The 27,101-nt window shown below is 37.9% G+C and overlaps 1 protein-coding gene across 1 annotated transcript in view; it reads right to left on the bottom strand.

Moving 5' to 3' along the window:
• Positions 1 to 27,101, bottom strand: part of psmd1 (proteasome 26S subunit, non-ATPase 1) — a 120,763-nt gene that overhangs the window by 17,673 nt on the left and 75,989 nt on the right. The window contains exons 18-19 of the mRNA XM_041211958.1: positions 17,446 to 17,560; positions 5,684 to 5,800 (exon numbers count right to left, since the gene is read on the bottom strand). Of these exons, the coding sequence (XP_041067892.1) occupies positions 5,684 to 5,800; positions 17,446 to 17,560 (232 nt within the window). The remainder of the gene's footprint in view (positions 1 to 5,683; positions 5,801 to 17,445; positions 17,561 to 27,101) is intronic.

Below are 27,101 nucleotides of genomic sequence, written 5' to 3'. Positions count from 1 at the left end.
CCCCGATACCCTTTGATCCTCTTGTTAGTTAAGAATCTATCTCTGCCTTAAAAATATTCAATGGCCCTGCCTCTACCACTCTCTGGGGAAGAGTTCCACAGACTCACTACCCTCAGAAAAAAACTTCTCCACATGTCTGGGAGACCCCTTTTTTAAAACTGTGTCCCCTAGTTTTGGCCTCTCCCTCAAGGGGAAACATCTTTCAACATCCACTCTGTCAAGCCCCCTCAGGATCTTATATGCTTCAATAAGATCACCTCTCATTCTTCTAAACTCCAATGAATACAGGCCCAACCGGTCCAACATTTCCTCATAAGATAACCCCCTCATCCCACGAGTCAGGCGAGTGAGCTGCTTCTAATGCAATTATATCTGTTCTTAAATAAGGAGACCAAAACCGTACACAGGTACTTCAGATGTGGTCTCACCAATGCCCTGTGCAACTGCAGCAAAGCATCCCTACTTTTATATTCCAATCCCCTTGCAATAAATGACAACATTCCATTTGCCTTCCTCATCACTTGCTATACCTGCATACTACCTTTTTGTGATTTGTGTACCAGGGCAACCAGATCCTTCTGCGCCTCAGAGTTCTGCAATATGTCTCCATTTAGATAATATGCTGCTTTTTTTAATTCTTCCTGCCATAGTGGACAAGTTCACATTTTCCCACATTATACTCCATCAACCAGATTTTTGCCCACTCACTTAACCTATCTATATCCCTTTTCAGGACCCTTACGTCCTCTTCACAGCTTAATTTCCTACCTTTGTGTCATTAGCAAATTTAACAACTATACAATTTGTCCCTTCATCCAAATCATTGATATAAATTGTAAATTATTGAGGACCCAGTACTGATTTCTGTGGTACTCCACTCATTACCTCTTTCCAACCTGAAAATGACCCATTTGTGCCTACTCTGGGTTTCTTGTTAGCTCACCATTCCTCTATCCGTGCTAATATGTTACCCGCTACATCATGAGCTCTTTGTGTAGAAACCCTTGATGTGACACCTTGTCAAATGTCTTCTGGAAATCCAAGTACACCACATCCACAGGTTCCCTTTTATCCAAGTTACTAGTTACTTCCTCAAAGTAGTCTGTGAATTAATCAAACACGATTTCCCTTTCACAAAACCATGTTGACTCTACCCAGTTGCACTGAAATTTTCTGCGTGCTTTGCTATAACCTCCTCAATAACAGATTCCAGCATTTTCCCTATGACACATTTTAAGCTAACTGGTCTGTCGTTTACAACTTTCTATCTCCCTCTTTTCTCGGATGATGATGATCATTGTCTGACATTTGTTGCACTACACATTAGCCTAAGCCTGGATTTTGTGCATGTCCTGATACATGTAGGATTGGACTGCTGCACTATTTGAGGAATTACAAACTGAACTGAACATTGCACAAGCAAAAAACAGTTCCAGTTCTGGCTTGAAGGAAGATCATTGATGAAACAGCTGAAGGTAGTTGCAGCTAGGAATTTCTGCAGCAATGTACTGTGGCCGAGATGGATTGCCCTCCAACCAGCCGCAAACATCGTACTTTGCGCCAGGTATGACTCCAGCCACTGGAGAGCTTTCCTCTTGATTCCCATTGACTTCAACAAAAGTGAAATGCTGCAGAAATTAAAATAGAAAATGCTGGAAATATTCAGCAGGTCAGGCAGCATCTGTGCAGAGAAACAGAGTTAATGTTTCAGGTCGATGGCCTTCACAGACACAGCTTTACCTGCTCAGTATTTCCAGGATTCTGCTTTTATCCCATTGACTTCAGTTTGACTAGGGCTCCTTGGAGCCAGAGCCAAATGCTACCTTAAGGATTTGCCTCATCTCTAGAATTCAGCTTGTTTCCTTGTTTGATCCAAGGCAGTAACACAGACTGCAATCTACTGGCCCTGATAAACCCAAACTGATCGCCAGTATGCAGGTTATAGGTGAATAAGTACCACGTGATAGCACTGCTGGTGACTCCTTTCATCACTTTGCTGATGATTGGGAGTAGGCTGATATGCTGGTAATTATTCAGCCTGGATTTGTCCTGTTTTTGTGGACAGGAAATACTTAGGCAATTTTCCAAATTGCTGGGTAGAAGCCAGAGTTGTAATGTCATGAAACAGGTTAGTTAAGGGTGTGACTAATGATGAAGGTCTTGAGCACCACAGCTGAGATGCTGTGGGTCTGTCTTTGCCATGTCCAGTACACTGAGCTACTTGATGATAATACATGGAGTGAATTGAATTGGATGAAGACATCAGTGATGATGAGGACCTCAGGAGCTAACCAAGAATGATCAAATTCTCAACACTCTGGCCGAAGATGGTTGTAATTACTTCAGCTGTGTCTTTTACACTTGTAAGTTGAGGATGGGATGTACATGCAGCAGTCTCATTGTCCATTGCTAGTCAAAACTGGATATGGATTTTTAATTAACTTTTAAAATAAAAACATAAAAGCACTCAATAGATCACTAATTTCAACATACCTTTTGAAAGTCATTATTCACCATAACTCAACTCGCAATACAAACTGATATTTTGCGTTTTGTTGTCACCATTTCAAGTTATTTTAATTAGTCCTTATTTACATCTTGGCATCATGAATATCCATATCATTTAGTCTTTGATACTAGAATGCAGCCCATCATAGGCATAACAATTTAACTTGGCTCGTTTCTACTTGGAAGGTTGCACTGCTGCCAAACATTGTTCTATAATTTATGGTAATAACCATTTTTCTAGGCACTACTGTTAGTTTGTCAGTAAAGATATCTTTATGTATTCAATGCATAAAACATTGCGGCAGTTAAAACCAATATGACATTCACCAGCGCTGTGGCTCTTATGGAAAAATAATGGATATATGAAAGCGATGCTGAACCAGTAATAGCCACTCAAGGTTCATTCAGACAGCCATTCTTGTGTATTTAAAAGGCTTGTAGTATTCATAACAAAAACAAAAACAGAATTACCTGGAAAAACTCAGCAGGTCTGGCAGCATCGGCGGAGAAGAAAAGAGTTGACGTTTCAAGTCCTCATGACCCTTCGACAGAACTGTTCTATCGAAGGGTCATGAGGACTCGAAACGTCAACTCTTTTCTTCTCTGCCGATGCTGCCAGACCTGCTGAGTTTTTCCAGGTAATTCTGTTTTTGTTTTTGTTTTGGATTTCCAGCATCCGCAGTTTTTTTGTTTTTATCTTGTAGTATTCATGTTTGATTAAATGTTTAACCTTACAAGTTAACAGTTGCTCTATGTAAAGACTATTTCAAATCTTATTGTCTTTTTGTTCACCTCTTTTATGTTACTTTCCACCCTCTTTGGCTTTTCTTCATTTATTTCATTTGTTGTAAAGCATTTTTGGAAGTGCCGAGGATGCTGAATTTGCCATATTAAATACAAGTTCCTTCATCTTTCCTTTAGTGGCTGAGTCTAAAAGTGGGAGGTTATGCTACAACTGCATAAAACCCTTGTTAGGCCGTAGTTGGAGTACTGCATACTGTTCTGATTGCGTCCTTCCTTTAATGCAGTAATCACACTAGACAGCGTACAGAGGAGATTTATGAGGATTGTGAAGAATTTTAGTTATAAGGAAAGATTGGATAAGCTGGGATTGTTTTTTTGGAACATAGGAGTCTATTGGGGGATTTAATTGAAGTGCATAAAATTACGAGGAGCCACACAGAGTAGACAGGAAAGGCTTATTGCCATTAATAGAGAAGTTAATAACCAGGTCATATAGGTTTAAAGTCATTGATCGAAGGATTAGAAGGCAGTTGAGAATTTCTTTCACTCAATAGGTGGTGGGGGTCTGGAACTCACTGCCTGCAAGGATGAGAGATGTAGAAATCTCATTGCTTTTAAAATACTTGGATATGCACTTGGAAGTGACAAAACTTACAGGCTACGGACCAAGAGTAGTAGGTGGGATTAAGCTGGATATACCTTTGTTGGCTGGCATAGGCAGGGTGGGTTGAATGCCTTCTTTTGGATAAATTTTTTATGTCTACCTCTTGCAATGAACAATGGTTTGCAGTTTTTAAATCTATTAAATTTGGAAGAGTCCCAAAAAGCTCAACGATCAGGCTTTTGGGGCTGTAAACACCTGACGCAATGAAACACACAAGTAGGATTCAAGGGCACATAATTCATGGTCCTGCTAAGTGTCTTCCTTGGTTCAGTAGTAACATCCTTGGAGTCAGATGCTTGTGGGTTTAAGTCCCACTGTAAAGTGCTTCCATATATTCTGAGGTTGTGAAAGATGCTATTTAAATATTTTTTTAAATTGTCCCCCTCCATCATAAAGGTGACTCCTTTAACAATTTCAGGGTCTTAGTTGCTTGCTTCAAACATGATCAGGTATTCTCTATTAAAAAAGGTGACTGAGACATAGTTCAATTTACGCCACTAAAAGCGGTGCATATCAGGTGACGTTGCTTAAGGGAAAATCTTATAACTCAGATTACATTGAAGCTCTGAAGAGACAGGCCATCAAATTTATCCCAGTCATTGCAACCAATGATAAATATCACTGATATTCATGATAAGCTTTGCTGATTGGCCCAAAACATGTGCGTGCATGTGCGCGCTTTTGGAAATAATGAAATGCTCACAATTAGGTTTTTATATTCTTAGGTACCAACTTCACTGGTAGCAGCCTCACCCAGTCAAAAGGTTGAAGGTTCAAGCTTCGCTTTGAATTTGAGTGCATCACCCAAGATGATATTTCAGTGCAGTACTAAAAGGGCTTCATACAGTAGCTGCATAATAGAAAGTGCCATCTTTCAGATAAGATGCTGAACAGAAGTCCTGAATGTCTGGTCAGGTGGACAGACAAGCCCCCATCGCACTATTTAAAGTGCAGCTGAGGAGTTTTCCACTAAACCAACAGCACTAAAAATGATATGATCATTTATTTAATTTGTTTGTCAGACTGTGAGCGAATTAGCTGTCATTTTTGCCTACCTAAAAGATGACTAAACTTCAAAAGTAACTTACTAGCTGCGAAGCTCTTTGGGAAGTCCTATGGATCTGAAAACTTAAGAAATGTATGCTCTTTCTTTCTTTAGCACAGGTTGCTGGACAGGATTCATTCTGGAGATATACAAACCTGATCCTGATCAGAAGAATTAACAAAGGCATGAACAAACTGAAGAGGTGAGTTGAATGATGTGGCAAAACACAAGTGTTGATAGCTGATCTAATCATGGAAATAAATTCCAAGACAGAACTGACTATGATATGCAAACTTAAAATCTTTAAGTTTCAAAATTTTGATTTAAGGCATGAAAAATCAAGAACATGAATTAATAAATTAACTAACAGATGAAGTGAAGTCATAACGACAGAACAAGCTGTTGCTGCTGACAAACAAGCTTCTAAAATTAAGCATTATAGTTAAATAGGGTGAGGGCATAAAACAACATGGAAGCAATGTGGTTTCTGTACAGGATCAAACTCAAAAATAGTGTATACAGCAGTTTGATTTGTACTAGAAAATTAGTAATAAGGAAGAATGTATTCATGGGGTTGTGCAATTCAACTTCTGATTAATATAAAAATTAGAGAAATCCCATTGCAGTAACCAGTGAAGGGAGTCTGTGCTGGCCACTTATTTATGTAACCTGTATATTCTTAATCTGAATGGATTGAGCGCATGTTTTGCATTCAGCCTTACCTTTGGACACGTGACCTCTGTCTGCTGGATTAGGAGAAGGGCAGAAGCAATCAGAGCACCCTGGCGAACGTAGTTCACTGGATCATTAGTCATTGGCTCCAAAAGGTTTATGGCATCCTATAAAGTAATAGGAAACTGTAACTTAAACAGGAGGTGAAGAAGCAGGTGATGTCCTCAGCGGAAGGCTTTGGAACTGTTAAGTTAAGCATTAATAATTTTCAACCTCAGTAGCAGTTAGTCAAGAATATATAGTGAGATTAGTACGTCGTATACTTTCAATGAAATGTTTGCCTACAATAAACACCTCAGTAAAGATTTCTGATGGCTTTCAGAAACAAGAATTTATCCATCATAGATTTGAGCTGATTTGTTAGGGCTGCTGTAAGTCACATATTTAATATGTAATGTAGCTATTGTAAGATGTGTGGGCAGCATGTGGTTTGGAGCATATTGGAACAAAATACTCAACACTACAGAGTTGGAGGGAACAGATTCTATTTTATGTTACCCTCAGTTTCTGCTAAGAACCATAAGAATGGAACAGGCTGTAATGCCTTCAAGCAAGAGTGAAACATCAAGCAGAAAGTGAAACTGTATTCATCTAAATGTCTTGAGTGCAACATGTTGGGAGTACATCACACTTTAAATGTGTAAATTTACAAAAACATTGCTGCAGTTTTTCTTAATTAGTGACTTAATTAGTAGTGCATAAATGATACTGATTTGACTCAACATCAAAAGATACAGATACAAAACAAGAAAACTACAAACAACAATTTAAATCAAAACAGTTTTCCTAAAAAGCAATTAGCAGCAATCACCACAACATTAGCCAAATACATTGCTAATCTTTCCAAACTTGTTTCAGCGATCATTTTAATTTCTGATTCATCTGAATCATTACCCAAGTACTTAGTAAAAAGGAGGGCATTCTGGAAAACCGTCCACTAAATTTACCTGTAAAGTCAGCCGAGCTCTGGAAATCTGCCACATTGTCCCAGAAACCATTTCTGCCTATTTAATTTTGAACATCTATTAAATATCCCTATAGCCTTCTCCGCTTTAAGGGGAGCAATGCCAGTTTCTGTTAACACTCCATATAACTTAAGTCCCTCATCCTGTTAACTTATCATTATACTATCTTGTTGGGGAGGGCATTTGAAATTTTCATCATGGCTACCTGTGCTTCTTGAAGCAAAATATGGAGGTTGCTTTAATGATGAGTCCAATTTACTGAGGTATTAATAGATAACATACTTTTACATTACTTGCCTTGTTTCCAAAATGCTCACAATCTATATTGTCAGTTGTCTTTAGCATTTTACTTTCAAACATAAATCAATTTCAATACTGTATTTTGTTCTTTTTGCATGAAAAATATCTTGAACTTTATAACTAAGATAGCTGTATGATTTGGAAGTTTTATGCTTTAATAAGTTTATCTCACATGTCTTGTTAGAATAGGAAGATTACTTCATAAATCTCTATCTAAGTATTTCTGATTCTTAAAATGGACAGCTTTACAATCAAGATGATTTTAAAACAATGATTTATCATTTAAATTTAGCAAAACACCCAAGCCACTGGATTATAAAAGCTGATGGAATTGGCTTCAATGTATACACAAAAGGCTATTTACAACTTTTTATTTTAAATATTTCTTTAAACGACAAGGAAGTAAGGCCTACATTGAGCAGCAAGTAATTATGCAAGATTTGTATATTTAAAAAGGCTCCCAGGGTTTAAACTGTAAACATCCTTTATACTGTGTATTAGTTGGTTTATCTAATTATTTAATAGTTATCTCAAAGGGGTTCTTTGAATGTTGTGAAGATGGATGTTATTATTTTAATATTTCAAGGATATTGTGGTATTCTGTCAAGGAGACTGTGTGTGCGCGCGCGCACGCCTGCTCGTAATTAATTAAACTGGGGGGGAAAGGTTAGTAAAGACAGCTCGTCTGTGGGAACTGAGGGATGAAAGGTAAACATGCCAAATGCATGCATTTCTTGTTATGGCACAGCAGATGGTAAATGCTGAGCTGCTCAAATCCCAGGAGGAAATTTGAAACAGCTGCCATAACGGTTTTGCAATTTGTATTTTATTTCAAGAGGCATGCCTTGAATTCAGTAGTAATAAGCCCACCAAGACCTGGAGGGTTTTTAAAACACTAAATGAAACATTTATTAATAAAATAATTTAAGCACATACATAGGTCTACAAATTACAACTATAATAACTCCTAACTCCTCTAATTAATCTGGCTCCCAGTTACACCTCCATTAAGGCAACAGTAAAACAAAATATAAGTTTAACAGAACCTGGCAAAGCACCCTGGATAATGATATTCAAAGTAAGTTTTCTTAGCTTCGGTTCCTGTAGACAGCAACTTGATGCATGGAGGCTGGAGGCTTTTCAACTTGTGTTAAATCTTAGAATGCCTTCCCCCTTACACATAACCTCAGCTGCTTTATACATCTTTCTCCCTTTTTAACGTAAATTCCATTGCTCCAATATGTCTTTGCAACTTTACTTTTCTAATAATATAAATCTTTTATAGTATTCATATTATCAGCAACCTTTGAGAAAAATAAAGTGTTTGGCTTTGCTTCTATCGAGTAAATGGCAGAACCCTTAAGTGCAACAATGGGCAGAGGGATCTGGGTGTACAGGTCCACAGGTCACTGAAAGTGGCAACACAGGTGGATAAGGTAGCCAGGAAGACATATGGAATGCTTGCCTTCATCGGCAGGGGTATCGAGTATAAAAGCTGGTAAGTCATGCTGCAGCTGTATAGAACCTTGGTTAGGCTAAACTTGGAATATTGCGTGCAATTCTGGTCACCACATTACCAGAAAGATATGGAGGCGTTGGAGAGGGTGCAAAGGAAGTTTACCTAGATGCTGCCTGGTCTGCAGGTTATTAACTATGAGGAGAGGTTGGAGAAACTTGGATTGTTCTCACTAGAGCGACGGAGATTGAGGGGCGACTTGATAGAAGTTTACAAAATTATGAGTGGCATGGACAGAGTAGATGGTCAGAAGCTTTTTCCCAGGGTGGAAGAGTCAATTACTAGGGGACATAGATTTAAGGTGAGAGGAGAAAACTTTAGAGGAGATGTGCGGGACAAGTTTTTTATGCAGAAGGTAGTGAGTCTCCGGAATTCGCTGCCAGAGGAGGTGGTGGAAGCAGGTATGATAGTGGTGTTTAAGAGGCAGCTTGACAAATACATGAATAGGATGGGAATAGAGAGATACGGACCCGGGAAGTGAAAAATATTTTAGTTTGACAGGCAATATGATCGGCGCAGGCTTGGAGGGCTGAAGGGCCTGTTCCTGTGCTGTACTTTGCTTTGTTCTTTGTTCTTATGGCTAGGTGTAACATATTACCATGTCTTTGAAATTCAAACTAACCTAATTTATCTAAAATGCAAATGCTCTTCACATCTCACATTCTAAAACTTCAGCCATGTTTATGTATATAGCATTTCAAACCTAGCTTCCCATTTGACAATTCAAAAGCTCCAATTCAATTAAATCCCACCCCCACACTCACACATCCACAGAGAAACTAATCCAAAGCACACTATTAACCTACCTTTACAATAAAGCACATTATGAAAATCATTATATTTTCATGACACTCCCCTCCTTACAGGCAAATGAACAGTCATAATTTAAAAAGACAACTTTGTTTTCTTAACGCATCTTATATTACCTCCTATACTTATCTATATATTCACACTATTAACAGATGCATGCATTAACAATATATATACAAATCCTTGGTATCAACAAAAATCATTCCAGTCCAACGTCCAGGTTTCTACATGTCCAATTTTAATTTTTGAGCTTCAAACACTTGACAATGCATTTGCAACTAGATTTTCTCGTACAGCCACATGTATAATCTGTAGATTAAATGGTTGCAGTAATAAACTCCATTTGAATAGCCTTGCACTTCGGTCTCTAAATTTGTCCAGAAACTTTAAAGGATTACGGTTTGTATAAACAATTGTTGCTGACAAATCGTTTGCAATGTAAATCTCAAAACTTCTCGTTTTGTCACTGGCATGGGGAAATCCACATCTTTCACATCTCTTGGAACTACCTTACCATGTCCAATGGCATGGTTTGGTTATGTAACTTGTGCTCTTGCAAATTCGCTTTTACCAAGTTCATCACCAAATTAGCTTCTTGTAAACTATTAAATAATTCTTCCAGATGTTGTAAATGTTCGTCTCATGTTTGACTGAAACTATCAAATCGTCAATATAAACAGCACAATTGCTCAGTCTTGCAATTCTTCTGTTTGTCAGTCTTTGAAATGTTGAAGGTGCATTTTTCATAAAAAATAGCATGACTTTAAACTGATTTAGTCCATCTGGCGTCACAAAAGCCGATATCTCCTTTGCTTTCTCTGATAATGTACTTGCCAATATCCTCTTTGCAAGTCAATCTTTGTGATAAATTTTGATTGTCCCACTTTCTCAATGCAACCTTCCAACCGTCGTACAGCATATGAATCTGCTTTTGTCACTGCATTCACCTTTTGATAGTCCACACATAGTCTTTGTGTTCCATCGGGTTTCAGTACCATCACAGTAGGCGAACTCCAGTTACTGCAACTAGGCTCAATTATGTCATTTTGAATTATGAATTCAATTTCTTTCTGTACTTGTGATAACTCTGCCTGATTTAATCTATAAGGATGTTGCCTTATCGAAGGTGAAATTTCCACACACACATCATGTATAGCTAAATTTGTCCTCACCAGCTTATTCCCACAAATAGCTTTGCGGGACTGCAATAGCTTCTCCAAATCACTTTGGCACTTGTCTGGAAGGCAACTCAATATTACATTTAAATTTTCCAAGTACCCCCACATTATCCAATTTGATAAGAGGAAAATCAGTTTTGGAATCCTTCATTTCTACCTCTTTATCTACCATCACTAATACCTCTTTTTGGTGGTCTTCCTTGTCAAAGTTCTTTTTACGCATATTTACATGACACACCCTCTGCTTCTTTCTTCTATCTGGAGTATTTATTAAACAATTTACTTCACTCAGCTTTTTTCAATCCTGTAAGGCCCATTAAACCTTGCCTTTACCAATCACCCAGTACTAGTAACAGGACTAGCACTTTCTCCTCAGCAACAAAACTATGAGCTGTAGCTTTCCTGTCTGTCTTCACTTTCCTCACTTGCTATGATATCTTTAAATGTTCCCTAGCTAACTCACATGCTTTGTCCAATCCTTCTCTGAAATTTGATACATAATCAAGGAAAGTAGTTTCCAAATTTTGACCCACCAATTTCTCATGAACCAATTTCAGTGATCCTCTTACCTCATACCATAAACTAGTTCGAAAGGACTAAAAGCAGTCGATGCATTAGGAGATCCCTAATAGCAAATAACAGGAATGGAATTGTCCTAACCCAATCCTGTGGATAGCCCTAGATATACGCCCTCAGCATAGTTTTTAAAGTACGATGCCATCTTTCCAAAGCACTTGTGACTCAGGATGGTAAACTGTTGACTTTAACTGTTTTATCCCCAAACTGTTCATTACTTCCTTAAACAGCTGTGATATGAAATTTGAACCCTGATCTGATTGTATTTCTTTAGGTAAACCATATCTTGTAAAACATTTAGTCAACGATTCCACAATTATCTTTGCTGTAATATTTCTCAAAAGTATCGCTTTAGGAAACCTAGTAGGCACATCCATTATTGTTAGTAAGTACTAACTTTCACTTTTAGTCTTAGGGAGGGGTCCTATACAATCAATCATGACCCTCGTAAAAAGTTCTTCAAATGCTGGGTTTGGAATTAAAGGTGCCAGCTTAATCACTGCTTGTGGTTTCCCTATCACCTGACATGTTCTACAGAAGTTGACTGCATCCCTATGCAATTCAGGTCAAGAAAATGTTCTGGTATTTTTGCCTGCATCTAATTCCTAAATGTCCCCTATTAGAATTTCATGAGCTATTCTCAGGATCTCATTTCTATATCAAAATAGTATAACAATCTGATGTATTTCCCTCCAGCTTTGATTTGCTGAAACATGATAAGGCCGTCATTTTCTCATTAAAACATCACTCTTAAGGTAATAACATTTGGGAATACGTTCTGCCTCTGTTTCTGAGTAAGCTGTTTGATATAACTGTCTTATTTGTGCATACTTTTTCTGTAACTCTACCAACTGCCTTGAGCTAAATACCTCAGCTGCATTATCCTCCATTCTTACTTCCTGAACGATCTTAGCAAAAACAGTGTCAGCTAATTGAACTTCTACACCTTTCCCCTGCTTTTTAACTTCCTGTTTCAACCTGTGAGCCTGTGATCTTATTATTGCACAATCCAGAAACAATCCAGGATGCTCTCTCTCTCCAACACTTCTGTGGAAAACACCTCTACAGGCTGCTCAAGTACCATAGGCATCACCTACATCTGTGACCTGGCTATATCATTAACTAAAATAAATTGAACCCTGCATTGGGCAATTTTTTCTATTACTCCGACAATCGCCCCACCTGTTTTCCACTTACTTTTTAAATTTACTTCCATAAGGGAACGGGTTTACATTGCCATGAACCTCACCTGTTCCTGCAATACTCCCTCTGAACAACAAATTACACGATTCCACAACATTAAGGATTGACTAGCCTGTCTCTCTTAAAATTTTAATGTATTTACCTACTCCACCCTGTACACGTGGAAAGACTTTCTCTTCACATACAAAATCTTTAAACATTTCTGCAACCTGCTCCTCAGAAGGGTAAACTGGGTAAATTGTGAACACATTCCCACTTCTTTACCTATCACTGATTCTTCCTGTTTTACCTGTACACAAACTGATTTTTCCTGTGCCTGAACTTCAGAACCCACAGTACTATTACTTTCAGAACTTTTCTGCACCCCAATAATCCCAACAGATTTTCCCCGTAATTTCCAACACACTGACTGTGAGTGCCCAACTTTATTACAATGAAAGCACCTCAATTTTTGAGTGTCACTTCTACCCTCAACTCCTTCTTTATTCTGAGAAAAAACTTCCTGGGAATTTGCACCAACTCCTTCTCTATCCCGACTACCCACCTTCATTTCACCTTCCACTTTCTATCCTTCTCTGATTTAAAAGGGTGACCAAAAAAGGGTTTTGGTCTATGAACTAACTCAAAAGCATCAGCTACCTCTGTTGCTTGTCTTACTGTTTTAACCTTCTGTTCCTATATAAGTTCTCACTACCAAAGGAATTGAATCTTTAAATTCTTCCAAAAGAATAACCTCTCCAAGAGCTGCATATTTCTTCTCTAGCGTTAATGTCCATATCCATTGGTCAAAATTACTTTGTTTTGCTCTCTCAAACTCAGTATAGGCTGCTTTCTCATTTTCCTAAATTTCTGCCTGCATGCCTCAGGAACCAACTCATATGCACTCAAAATAGCCTTTCTTACTACATCATAATTCACCGGCATTTCTTCTGACAGTGAAGCATAAACTTCATGTGCTCTACCAACCAATGTGGATTGTAAGAACAATGTCCAGTTTTCCTGTGGTCATTTCATCTATTTAGTTATCTTCTCAAATTAAATTAAGAATGCTTCAACATCTCTTCAAGCTTTGGAAGAGCTTGTACGAATTTAAACATCTTCCCAATGGGTTCTGATCTGGAACTAAGTCCTTCTGCACCTTCTGGTGTCTCTTTTTTAACCGCCAGGACTTTAAGCTGGAATTCTCTGTTTGTTTCTTTTTCTCTTTCCTGCCTTTCTACCTGTTCCATTTGGAATGCTCTTTCTCTTTCCTTTTCTTTTCCTGTTGCCTCTAGCTCAATTTTTTTCATTTGCAACTGAATTTGAGCCCGTACCACCAACTCACCCATTAGAGAACTTGGGTATTCCTTCCAATTTCAAATGCTGTGCTGTACCTTCAGTTATGTCTGATTTCCTTATCCCTGTAGGTAATCCTAATTGTAACTTATCTGCCAATTCCATTAATTTAGCTTTGGTTGGTTTACAATAGGCAAATAAAGTTATAACTTAACCTCCCAGACAAGTCTTAGCAACTGCCAAAGCCATATTGCAGTCTCACCACTTTAAAAAAACCTCACACCAGCTCCTAATTTAAAAGTGCTTCTTGTACTCGTAACCTTCAGATTCACCAATCCCAAACCAATCAAGGAATTTCAAAATATCCCGCAAAGAGCCCCCAATTTTGTTATAGCACAGCAGATGGTAAATGCCGAGCTGTTCAAATCCCAGGAGGAAACTTGAAACATATGCCACAACGGTTTTGCAATTTGTATTTTATTTTGAGATGCGTGCCTTGAATTCAGTAGTAATACGTCCACTGAGACTCAGAGGTTTTTTTACAAAACTAAATTAAACATCTATTTTAAAAAAAGATTTTAAGCACATACATAGGTCTACAAATTACTACCATACTAACTCCTAAATCCTCTAATTAATCTGGCTCCCAATTACACCTCTGTTAAGGCAATAGTAAAACAAAATATATGTTTAACAGAGCCAGGCAAAGCACACAATACCTTGGACAGTGATATTCAAAGTGAGTTTTCTTAGCTTTGGTTCCTGTAGACAGCAACTTGATGTATAGGGGCTGGTGGCTTTTCACACTTGTGTTAGGCCTTAGAATGCTTTCCCCCTTACACATAACCTCACTTCCTTTATAAACGTTGCTCCCTTTTTAACGTAAATTCCATTGTTCCAATATGTTTTTGCAACTTTACTTTTCTCATAATATAAATCTTTCATAGTACTCACATTATCAGCAACCTTTGGGAAAAATAAACAGTGTTTGGCTTAGCTTCTTATAGCTAGGTGTAACAACTTACCAGGTCTTTGAAATTCAAACTAACCTAATTTATCTAAAAATGTAAATGTTCCTCACACCTCACATTCTGAAACTTCAGCCATGTTTCAAACCTAGCTTCCCTTTCGAAAACTCAAAAGCTCCAGAGCAGCTGTCTCCAATTCAAGAACAAAGTTATGGCATTGGGCGAGGGGAGGGGGTGGAACAACATGCAAGGGTGAGGCATTGAGTTGAGGTGGGGAAATGCATGGGATGGATGGGAGGCACAGAAATAAGGGGTGAGATGGGGGGAATAGGATGGGATTAAATGAGAGGAATGAAGGGAATGGTATGGGTGTAGCATGAGAGGAATTGGAATGGTATGGGATGGGTCTTTAAAGTAATACTCTTGGAAAAAAACACCAAATTCACCTCAAATTTTTTGCAAGTCTCTGCTAGCTACTGACTGTTATACAAAACCACCATTGTACTTCAGTTTTCTTCATAAAAGTTTATACTGGTGAATGAACCATTATGCACAATTCACATTAGAACATATATTTACACCAAATGCAATTAAAGTCAAAGTGAAAATTAAGAAATTGAAATAATCTAGGTCAGAAATACATACATTTATTGGAATTTATAAATTAAATGATGAATTACTTATTTTTGATGTACCAGTGACATTCCCAGAATTCTGGCAGGGTTTCTTCCAATCATCAACTGTAACTTCAGTGGAAAACCTGGAAACAGCTATTCACACCGTTTCTCCAGGGTTTCTGCTGAAATTATGGTATATGATCAGGAGAATGCCATGCAAATGTTACTCCATGAAATCTATGATAGCGAGTTTAATACCATGTTTTAATTCTCCTTCATCTTCATTATTAACTTTTGAAAATGCCATTAAAACAAGTGAAACTTATGTGAACCTAGCTGAAATGTAATGCTTAAGGTAAAGCTAATTATCACATACTCTTGACAGCACGGAAAAAAAACTGTAGATGTGCAAAGTAAAACTGAAAGCTAGAATATACATATTCAAAAAACATAAACATGAAAATCTAACTTCCTAGTTATATTCACTGTATTAAGAGCTTTGTTAATTTTTTGGTGTTCTTTGAAAGAGTGTCTAAACTTGTATATTATAGCAATCCAATAGATACCAATTTCTGTAAATTTTGACAAGTTGAGGTCAGTGATTGGAGTCATACTTCACACAAGGAGGTGGATGTGGTTGTTGCAAATCAATCATTTCAGGCCCACAATACCGCTGCCAGATATTACCAAAGCAGAATCCTCTGTCCATCAATACTCTTCTTTCCATTACAAAGGCTGGAGTGAGGCAGTTTACTGATGTCGGCAAAGTTTTCAGTTGTATTAGCAACTCCACCAATAATAAAGCAATATATACCAGCCTACTGCAGGATTTGAAAAATGTACAGAACGAAAACTCTGTTTCAGTCTCTACACATGGCCTGACCTGATATTTTCAGCTTTTTTGTTCCAGATTTCCAGCATCCATAGTATTTCGCTTTTCTATTAGCAGGGCTGACATTTGTATGATTAGCCACAATGCTAACCAGATCTGCTTTTAGCACACCACCCCAACAAATAAACCAAAGTAGGTTGTTTGAACATAATACTGTAAGTGGGAATGAATGTCAGAATGAGAAGAAACCAGCTCTTACTGTTGTGTAGTAGAAAAAAAAATGTACATACACATAGTAATTTGCATCTATTTTTCTATGACCACTCTTATATTCAGCCGTTCCGAAGACAGGCCTAATATCTCAGCTTGGGCTATCCATGCCGTCTTCCCTGAGATATGAAAAATTCCATTATCTTTTCTTTACCTACAACGATCTTCAAACCCTACAGGCCGCAACCTTTCTCATTGCTGCAATAGGTCATTGAAAACTGTTTTTCAAGTTGACATCTAACATTCTACTTGCTCACCATGCTTCAAAAGTATCCAATTTTTGGTTTATATATCTCATTGCTTAAGTCTCAAATGGACACAAGCTTCAAACAATTTTCCACATTTCAGATCATTTTTCTCTCCCTCATAGTCCATTTGAAATGCCTCCTGTTAAAGCAATGCATATTTTCACCTCTTTTTCATCTTCTTGCAGCAAGTATACAATTTACTTGAGTATACAAAAATTCATCCATTACTTGAATGTACATTTTCATTATAATTCTGGGCTTTTCCTTCTACTAAGGTCACGAGTCTTGATCTTTAAGGAGTAATTTTTAATTCTAATTTCTTTTCTTCAGCACCCAGCTCAATAGTCATATTGAGAGCAATCAAGGATCCACTGAGAATGAAAGTTGTCTGCCTATTTCAGCTCCTGGCTCTTTATTTTATACTGCTTTGTTTGCACCAGGGCATGAAAATATTGTGCCAAACAAGGTTGATGATAATTTTAACGGTTCTGATGCTTTTTCTTCAATCCTCACGAAGCTTTATCTCCTTCATCATTCTGTTCATCTCTTCAGTTATACTATGAAGGTTCATCAATGCCCAAATGCCATATCTCAAGACACATATCTCAAACTACTTAGAAAGCATGTAAGAAATATTGAAATACATCATGTGCACCTTTCAATCTGTTTCAAAATAATGTTCTGACAGAACATTCACATCCTCTTATGAAGTATCAATGTCTTTCTTGCACCTTCCTATCCAAAAGCATTTCCTCAAAAAGTTTCCACAAGACTTAGCAGATCGGAGTTTCTAATGGTTGAGCATTCCGCTGTTCTACACAAGCACAGAGAGGTTGTGTTTCATTTCGGAATACTGCAAACTTAATTTTAAAATGTTTGGATTATTGAATATTATGCATCCCAATGACCTGATATGTTCAAATACTTAAATCATTAAAAAAATCCTTCAATGTTACATAACTATCAGAACATTTAATAGGCAATAGGACCTCACCTTGTTGCCAGTTCCAGCACAGCATATTCCCAGAGCTAGGGCAGCACCGTATCGAACGTGAGGGTTATAGCTTTCAGAAAGCAGAGACACTACACTTGGGCACTGTTCTGGTGTTCTATGAAACAAAAGAAACAGTAATTGTTTTCTAATGTTTTTAAATGTTCAAACCATCAGATATTAGATTCTAAAGCAGCAACAAAGACTAATTATATATGGTACCCTTTGGCTGTTTCAGTAAGCACTTTACAGCACTTGCCATGAAAGCAATGACACACAGAAATTAATGTCATGAGAAAACACAATTAAGCCCAAATGAAAATTGCTGTTTATCTATAGTAAGCTGTTTTTAAAAATAACCATTGGAAAAGTGGCAGTTCTACTTAAGTTTGAGCTACTACTTTCTCTCCTGTAAAGCTGCTTTTGTAGCCTCCAGGTTTCTTTTCGTTAACTCGTGATGGTAGATATTACAGAATATTCAGGTAACTGAAGAATACAACCTGCAATCAATGCAAGAGGGATCTTTAATATTACAGATTGCAAGACAGAAAATATCAAAATAGATTCAAACCCATCATCTAGTAAACTGTTTCCAAACAGTTAGATTAAAATCTTCCACACTTCAGCATCACAAACATTTTAAGGTTGCCTTATGTGCCACAACTTGCTGATTGCAAATATATATCCACACAAGTACCTAAAATGTAGCTTTCCATATATTTACATTTGCTGTGTGAAACCCAACTATTAAAAATAATGGGACTTGAGAATATACACATACAACTAGGTTGCAATGGGCATCTAACCAAGAATACACAAAGTAGCACAAAAGTCTTAGAAGTGAGTTTCAAACAATTTCCCCTGCACAATGGCAATGTTTAGTTGCAAGAGGCTGAGTAAAAGAGGAAGAATATACATTAATGATATGAAAATGAATGGGCTTTTCCATAAATCAGACTGGCAGCACATACTCAGCATTCACCAAACACCAGGTTTCCTATAAATGAATGCTAAACATCAAATTTTACCCTACTATTTTAAGCATAGGCCTCTGAAAGGTACAGAATTTTTTTTAACTAAAATTTACATACATCACAATCCGAGTATTTTATCATGTATAGGAAAAAGTACTGAGCTTCTCTATTGGGGAAAATCACCACCCACTTACCAAATGATGGAAGGGCAATTACTAGCTAGTGTTTCAACACTCTAGTGTGGTTTCTCTCACCCATTCCCTATAAAGAGCTCTTGCTAACTTTAGTCTCTTTCTTTGCAACTTCGACACAAACACCATCCGAGATCCAAGTCTTTGAACAGTACAACAGTACTGCATTTCAAAACTGCCATAATTTGGATGAGTTGTGACCACAATTACTCTACATTCTAGGATGTGCAATATCCAACTTTCTGTTTTCCCCTCTCTGAGTCATAACACACTACATTTAAAAAAAATCTCCAGCTACACATAACATAGAGTAAGCATCCTAAATCTAAAATTTAAAGAACTATTTAGGTAGATCGTATGGCTAGTCATCTTTTCTACGGGGGCTAAATACATATCCTTCAATGTTATCTATCCACTTGATCTTAATTGTTTTTTCACTGGTATGGCTATAACCTAGACAGAGCACTTCTTAAATTGCTCAAAAACTTGGAACAACTACTTCATCAAGTGCAGTAAAAACTTACATAAAGCCGTAAACATTGTGGTCACAACTCATCCAAATTATGGCAGTTTTGAATTGCAGTACTATTGTACTGTTCAAAGACATGGATCTTGGACAGCATTAGTGTTGAAGTTGCCTTTTCTTTTAAAGTGGAAGATCAGAATTGAAAAGTCACAATTAGCACCAAAAATAAACCTAATTTTACTGCCACCACTTGTTAAAAAAGGATCAGTGGAAATATTATGATAAACAAAAAGGCCATCTCAAATAACATAAAATGTTAAAAATTAAGTGGCGAAACAAAAAAAGAGCATGTGTGCTAAAGCAAAGGCAAGCATGCAAGAGCAAAAGAGAGAAAATGAATTTGTGTGGTGTGCAACTGTCACATTCAGTGAGTTAAAAAGAGTTTATAAGACTTCATAAGCTCATTGCAATTTATAAAAACATACACTGTACCCTTTCATTAAAGGACATTTGTTGTAAAGAGCAGCAACATTTGTGGGGTGGAAGTTAGTGGAAATATTTATAATAGATCAGCTATCCGCACAAGCGTTTTTTGTTCTTGAGGAAAGAGAACTGATTCTACACAGTTGTAACTCGTACTATTTCAAAGAAATACTGCCATACTTTATGCCAAATGCTTTCTAAACCTGGGACTCACTCCCTGAGTTTTGTTATTCTACATCAAAAACTGCCTAACTTAATTTTGTAACAGCACTAGATGTGAGTAAGAGGACCTTGAACTGAACCATTCAGATTAGTGGCAATGTACTACTATGAAGCTGTGAAAGACACAAATCATTAAAGCAGCTGTGCATTGCCGCAGTAAAAAATAAGTTTAGTGCTACAATTTGTTCAAATATTTCTTTCACAATTTTAGATATAAAAAGCTTACTGCAATACATGCAGTGCGTTATCAAGTAATATTTCATATATTTGCAGCTTTTGCTTCACTGCAGTGAATCATTTTAGAGCAATAGAAACAATGACATAATAACATAGGGTAATTTCATCCACACAAATGAGAATCCTCACATTTTTAGCTTCATACTATTTTTCAGTCTCTTCAAATCATAATCAAACTAAATTTCCAAAATACAACTTTAAGATCATAATGGTCCCCATTGAATAGTTATAAAAAAGCAGACAAGATTTTAATTTAACACTTTGCTTCGGTGTCTGACATATCACTGTACTAAACACAACGAGCTCAGATCTATACTACCACAGAGCTGCTACGAAGTTTTCGTTGTTTGCTCATATTCAATGCAATATTAAAAGCTCTATTATTGATCTGGGTCCTACTCCACATTACAATTCCTACATCCAGATTTCAAATATGGATAAGCAAAAGTTGGAAGTGTAGGATAAGCACACAGCATCAAAATCCAAATATAATGCTGTTCTCTCCAGAAATACTGCCTAACTTGCTGAGCGCTTCTGGTATTTTCTATTTTTTTCAGATTTCCAGCAATTGCAATTTTTTTATTTACAAAGGTTTCATTATGGGCCAAAAAGGTAAAAATTATATGACTGAAGCTTTGAACGCTCAATGGCTTTCAAAAACATTTACAATTGCAAAATGGAAACTTAAATTCAAAAGTAAATTTCACAAAAGTATTATTTCTTCCTGTAGCATTTGAATCAGCCATGCATCTGTTTGCCAGTATTCAAAGTATTGTTTTGAAAGAACATATCAAATTCCACTACAAAGAAATTCCTCAATCCAGCTGCAGCAGAAATTCAGGTACCATCTTGAAAATCTCCCAAGAAAATGATGAAATTTATGCATTACCTCTAGTAAAATCATTAAAGTTAGGGTAAAGTTTCATCGTTATAACGCATGGTAACATTACACATAATCAGAAATCTCCATCTGGTTACTGCAACAAACACAATACCTGCAGATTTATCATCCCAACAGTAGCCATATCATTATGGGTAAACTCCAGAGTTCAAGGGTCTATGCCCCTAAACGTCTACCTATAAAATTTAGTGTTGAAATTAGGCTTATTCCATATACAGTTAGCAGTAGCTTGCAGGAACAAAATGCATTTAAACCAATGCTCTCGTGTGTGATATTTTTATAGTACCTCAAATTGCTTCCAAAACCTGTGTAACTCCACAGCAACACAGCTTAAAATACTTTGTCGAGGCACAAAAATTAGAAAAATAATCAATTTGAACAAGCTGCACTTCTAATTCATACAATTCTCTATTTTGAATGAAGTGCACTAACGAACAGCAGGTTCGTATTGAATAAACACATGTGAATTCAGTCAGTGTGTGCACGTGGCATGGGAACAATTTTCTTGGAGATTAGAGATTGATGTTGAGGGAAGAGGGGAGGAAGAGGACAGCAAGTGGAAAATCCTCTACCAATCCAGGAAAGAGGGAGGGAAATGAACAAAATGTTAAGCAGAGTTCAGTTAGTGCAGAAAGTTGATTGCTGTAAGGGATTAGAGCACACACATTGTAAAATAGGGTATCACTACACATCAGCACGTCAAATAGATGAACTTTAAATAGTTGATTTCAAGAATTGAGAATTTTTGAACTGCCAGTATGTTTATATTTGTGGGTTAAATTGTCAAAAATCTCAAACAAATAAAACCTCTTTCTCCCTCAGAATGAGAACACAAACATATCGGTTGACACAGCAAAACCTGTCTGTTCCACAGTTCATGAAAAAGAGTGAAAACATGTTCAAACAGAGAAATTTTCATAAATGCCAGGCTTAGTAATGGCTAAGTAATCCGACACTTAAGAATGGCAAGATGTAAGTACATTGCCAGTTTCCTATTTCAAGCTTCAAATCTGTGTTGTTTCAGGTTGAGGGACTGAGATGAGGACAGTCACTCTCTCTCATGAGGTAGAAATAGGGAGAGCAAAAAGAGAGCTTGTCAGATTGTTCTCTTGCATCTCCTTGTGGCAACCTATAAAGCTGCATTAGCAAAAAGGTTAAATTCTCTCAATCTGAAATTTATATGCTGATCATGACAAAAGGAAAATTGAAGTATTGTCCTGCATCTCACAAGGCAGATAGCTTCACTACAACTTTAACATTGTTGTAAAATAATCAAATCCTATTTTAACCATGCAAAGGTCATGACTGTCATCACCCTTCCTCAATCCTTTAATTAAGTCTATCCTTTACTTTGTGATGCCATCAAAATCTTTCCCCTTGCGGGTAAACCTTTAATCTCGCATGAGCTCATTGTGGGCTATTTCATTGACATCACAGCCTTGACAGAGATCTGGCTAAATGAAGCCTCCCAACTGGCGATGCCTTTAACCTTTTGGTTTCAACCTCCATCTCAATAGAGCATGCTCAATCTCTCGAGTTCACTGCCCCCTTATCCTCCATATAAATTCACTTAACCTTTTCATCTCAAGTGGCTTTGCCAATCCCATCATGTCAATCCCGATCACTTTCTTATATTGCTCTTCATCCACATTCCCCTTGCGCTGTACTTCCTTCTACACCTGCCTTGGGAAAATCTCTCTCCCAATTCACTTACACTTCAAAATCCCAACTGTCTATCTTCCATTCATTACAGTTCTGTAGCTACCAAGATATTCAATCACATCTTTGATGACCTAGCTTCCATTAAGACCAGTACCCTCTCTCAACATGGCCACTCCCTCAATATGGTTCTTATCTCCGCTCCCATAAATCCAAGGGATGCAGATTTGATTGGATAGAGAACAATTGGTTTAGCCACCCAATGCAAGCTGTGGCTGGAACCCAAAACCACTCACTATTCCAGGATCATCTTAAAACACACAAATAACCCCTGGCTTCTTTTCACTACTGCAAACCTTCTCCTCCTCCTCCAACCCCTCTCCTGTCACCTCCACCCTTACCAACATTAAGTATGAGGAGCTCAATGATTTCAGTAAGACTATGACCATCCAATCAGCCATCTCTGCTGCTTCCCTTCTGCCCCTAGCCCAAAGGGCCAAATCTTCTCTAAGGCTTCCCCTTGTCGTAGCTCTGCACGTCCAACTTTCTCCAATTTCTCTCCTATCTTCCCTTATGCCCTCTGCAAGCTCATCTTGCCTATCAGCCTCCCACTTCCTGCTCCCTTGACCCTATTCTGCTAAACTGATCACCCAACTTCCCTTCTGGTTCCCATGTGAACTGGGTATTGTGAACTGTTGTTTCTCCTCAGTTACTGAACCCCTCTCCTTCAAATCTGCCAACATCATTCATCTCAGAAAAAAACAACCCTTCTTAACCACCACACCATCTTTAACTTCCCTTTCCTCTTCAATGTCCTTTGTTATATTCCAGCAACCTAGGTAATGAAGGATAGCATTAGAGTCAATCTTTGCATGCTTTTATAAGTATTTATTTGCAGACACTCATATCACAAATGTGCGCCTTCTCACACAAACATGCATATCCTCGTGAAAGAGTTTGTCTATATATTTTTATAGTGACACAAGTGAATAATGCCCACCATCTGCATAGAATTAATATACAATTAACATCCTTGAACATATTACCTCCCAAATCCTTGCTCAAGTTTCCCAGAATTCCATGTTTGAATTATTCCAATCAGATTTGTTTCAGAGTCCTAAAATGGCTGTTATCAAAGTCACAAATGGGATACTAAGTAACTGTGATAAAAGTAAACCATTGTTCATTATCCTTGTTGACCTGTCCGCAGTCTTTGACAAGGCTGACCACACCATATTTTAACACCTCGCCATCATCATTAACAGGGTGGGACTGCACTTGCCTAGTTCCATGCTTATCTAATCATAGTCAGAGTATACGTGCAATGGCTTCTCCTTCCACTCTGTTACCTCCGACGACACTCCCCTCCCCTTTTATCTATTGGCTACCCTTCAGCAACATCAATGGAAAGGCTGTCACTGTTCACAAACCAGGGGTCATGTATGACCCTGAAATGAGCTTCCAACTATATGTCCCCATCATCACAATGACTATTTCCTTTTTTATAACATCACCCAACCCATCCCTGCCTCAGCTTATCTGCTGTCGAATCCCTCATCCATGTCTTTGTTGCTTCCAGACTTGACTCATCCAATGCATTTCTGGCCAGCCTCCCATTTTCTGTCCTCTGTTATCTAATGCCAACTATAACTACAATCTGTGTCCTAACTGGCACCAAGTCCTGTTCATCCATTACCCCTGTTCTTGCTGACCTATGTAGGCTCCTAGTTAAGCAACATCTCTTCAAAACTGTCCTTTTCTTCCTCAATTCTTTCATAGCTTCAACCCACCATATCTCAGCAATCTTCTCCAGCCCTACTACTTTCTGAGAATCTCTGCTCCTCCAATTCTGGCCTTTTGAAAATCCCTGATTTTTTATCAATCCAACACTGAAAGTCATGCATTCAGCTGCCAAGGCCCTTAGCTGTGGAATTTCCTCCCTAAATCTCCACGCTTCTTTTTCTTCCTTTACGATACTCCTTAAACCTACCTCTATGACCAAGCTTTTAGTCAGCTAAAATCTCCAGTTAAATTTTGTTTGGTAATGCTCTTGTGAAGCATTTTGGGACACTATGTTAAAAATGCTATTGATGTTGTTAAAAAAAATTCAGTCACAAGCTGGAACCTCCTGTAAATGCTGCCAAGTAAATTGAAACTCCATATGCATTTGGTCCTGTAAGTAGATTTATAAACTGGACTTAATAGGGATTACACTGAAATAATAATCACAAAAAAAACATGCATTGGATTCACGCTCCAGATTTCAAAAGTATGTCATTCTCAGCTCTTCATTTGTTTCATTTCAGCCATTTTCTTACTACCATCTCACCTGGCTTATTTTCCACAAACGTCAACAGGCAATATGTGCCAACATTTGACTTACAACTTGGATCACAAACTGAATGCAACCAGTATAGTGCTTTATAATAGCAGCAGTGAGGTCTCCAAAAAATTGGCTTTCAATACACTTTTCCTCCATCAACCTTGAGGTGTTCGCTATCACATCAGAGACTTGAATCAGCACATTGATAATAGCATCTGCTTTAACATAACCACCAGAAGTCATTTTAAAGCAGATTATTGTAAGCCTTCCACTGACTTCGAACAAACCAAGATAGGCATTCATTACAAATGGACTGATGAATTGGCATGTTTGCAAAATGCAGCCGTACTGTTAATTGAATATATGAGCGGAATGCCGAAGTACCACTGGCATGTCATTGATCACTTAACTTTATACCTTAGGTTTCTGAGGGAAAATTGGGTGGGGGCATAGCGGGAAGAATTTGTACAATCTTTAACAAATCCAAAAATCCACATTACACACACGTGCTAAAGACTATCATTTATGTTGCAATTGTACTAAGGCCTGAACATTTGCAACTCTTCTGCAGCCATTCCACATACTGTAATCAAGATGAGTTACAGTACTTATAGAAATTCTGCAGGAGTTCCTGCATCCTCACAGGAACCAATATTGTTTTGTTTTTTTCCACAAGAGTTACAGAGAACCAGTGTGGGCATGATGGGCCAAATGGTTCATTCTATGCTGTAGCCATTTTTTTATTCACTCATGGGATGCGAGTGTCACTGGCAAGGCCAGTATTTGCTGTCCAGCACTAACTGCCCTTCTTAAGCTAGCGGTGAGACACGTTTTTAAACCTCTGCAGTCCACGTGGTGTAGTTACACCCATTGTGTTGCTAGGAGGAGAGTTCCAGGTTTTTGACTCAGTGCGACAATATAGTTCCAAGTCAGGATTGCATGAGGCTTGGAAGGGAACTTGCTAGCGGTGCTGTCGAAGGAGCTTGGCGAGTTGTTGCAGTTGTAGATAGTACACACTGCTGACAGTGTGTGCTAGTGGTGGAGGGAGTAAATCATTACAGCAATGGCTAGGCTCTGATTAAATGGGCTGCTTTGACATTTATGGTGCTGAGCTTCTTGAGTGTTGCTGGAGCTGCACTCGTCGAGCTAAGTGAAGATTATTCCATCACACTCCTGAGTTGTGCCATGTAGATGGTGGACAGGCTTTGGGGAGTCAGGAAGTGAGTTACTTGCCACAGAATTCCCAGCCTCTGACATGCTCTTGTAGCCACAGTATTTATATGGCAGTCCAATTAAGTTTCTGGTCAATGGTCACCCCCAAGTTGTGGATAGAGAGAGATTTAGTGAAGGTATTGCTGTTGAATGTCATGGGGAAATGGTTAGATTCTCTCTGATTCTATGATCCTGAAGAGAGTAAACAAAGAAATGACAGGTGTTTTAGGAAGAATTGCTTTCTCCTGCAATTCAATCTTTTCCTTGTACGTCGAGCAAAAGGCAGAAGTTTTCATTGAAATTTTGTCAAATGTTTAGGAGCATAAGGGTTAAAATCACAAGCAATGCAACAAAAATGACTTTGGTATTTAATTAGGAAGGATCGAAAGATTTAACTCTGGGATAGGACACTAAGATAAATTATAAATTTCTCTAGGAAGGGTACAAAAAGAAAATTCCTGGAAAAGGAAATAAATTTTCAACTGCAGTCACTTGACGTTACTTTTCAGTTCTCTGGCTCTGTTCCTTTAGCAAAACGCTCATTTATTTTTCTGCATTCAACCATTAGAGGTTAGTAGTGTCCGACAGCAATACAGGAAAAGAACAGGACTTCAGATTTGGAATAAAAAGCAGCATCATTAAGTGTGTTTGAGGAGGGGGAGGGGGGCTGTAGTAATCAGCATCTTTAGCACAGAGTTAAAGCACCAGTACGGTAAAACTGTGGCACAGAAGCATTGTAGAGAAAAGAATGTAAATGCTCAAGAAAGCAACCACAGTATATCAACCCTAAATACCAAATGTTCTCCAGAATGGAGTTATAAAAGCCAGAATAAAAATCACAGGAGCAGTGAAGAAGTCCAGTATCAATGAGTATCAAAGAAAGATATAATACAGCTTAAGGAGTGAAACGAAAGCAGCAATCTGGCAGCAATACAGAAAATGAATCAAAACAAATTCAGAGACGACAAAGGGAAAGAAAAATGGGGAACAG

This window comes from Carcharodon carcharias, chromosome 2, assembly GCF_017639515.1.
Source record: "Carcharodon carcharias isolate sCarCar2 chromosome 2, sCarCar2.pri, whole genome shotgun sequence".
Classification (NCBI taxonomy): Eukaryota; Metazoa; Chordata; class Chondrichthyes; order Lamniformes; family Lamnidae; genus Carcharodon; species Carcharodon carcharias.
The sequence above is the reverse complement of the archived record's forward strand: the minus strand, read 5'-3'. Positions and strand labels throughout refer to the sequence as shown.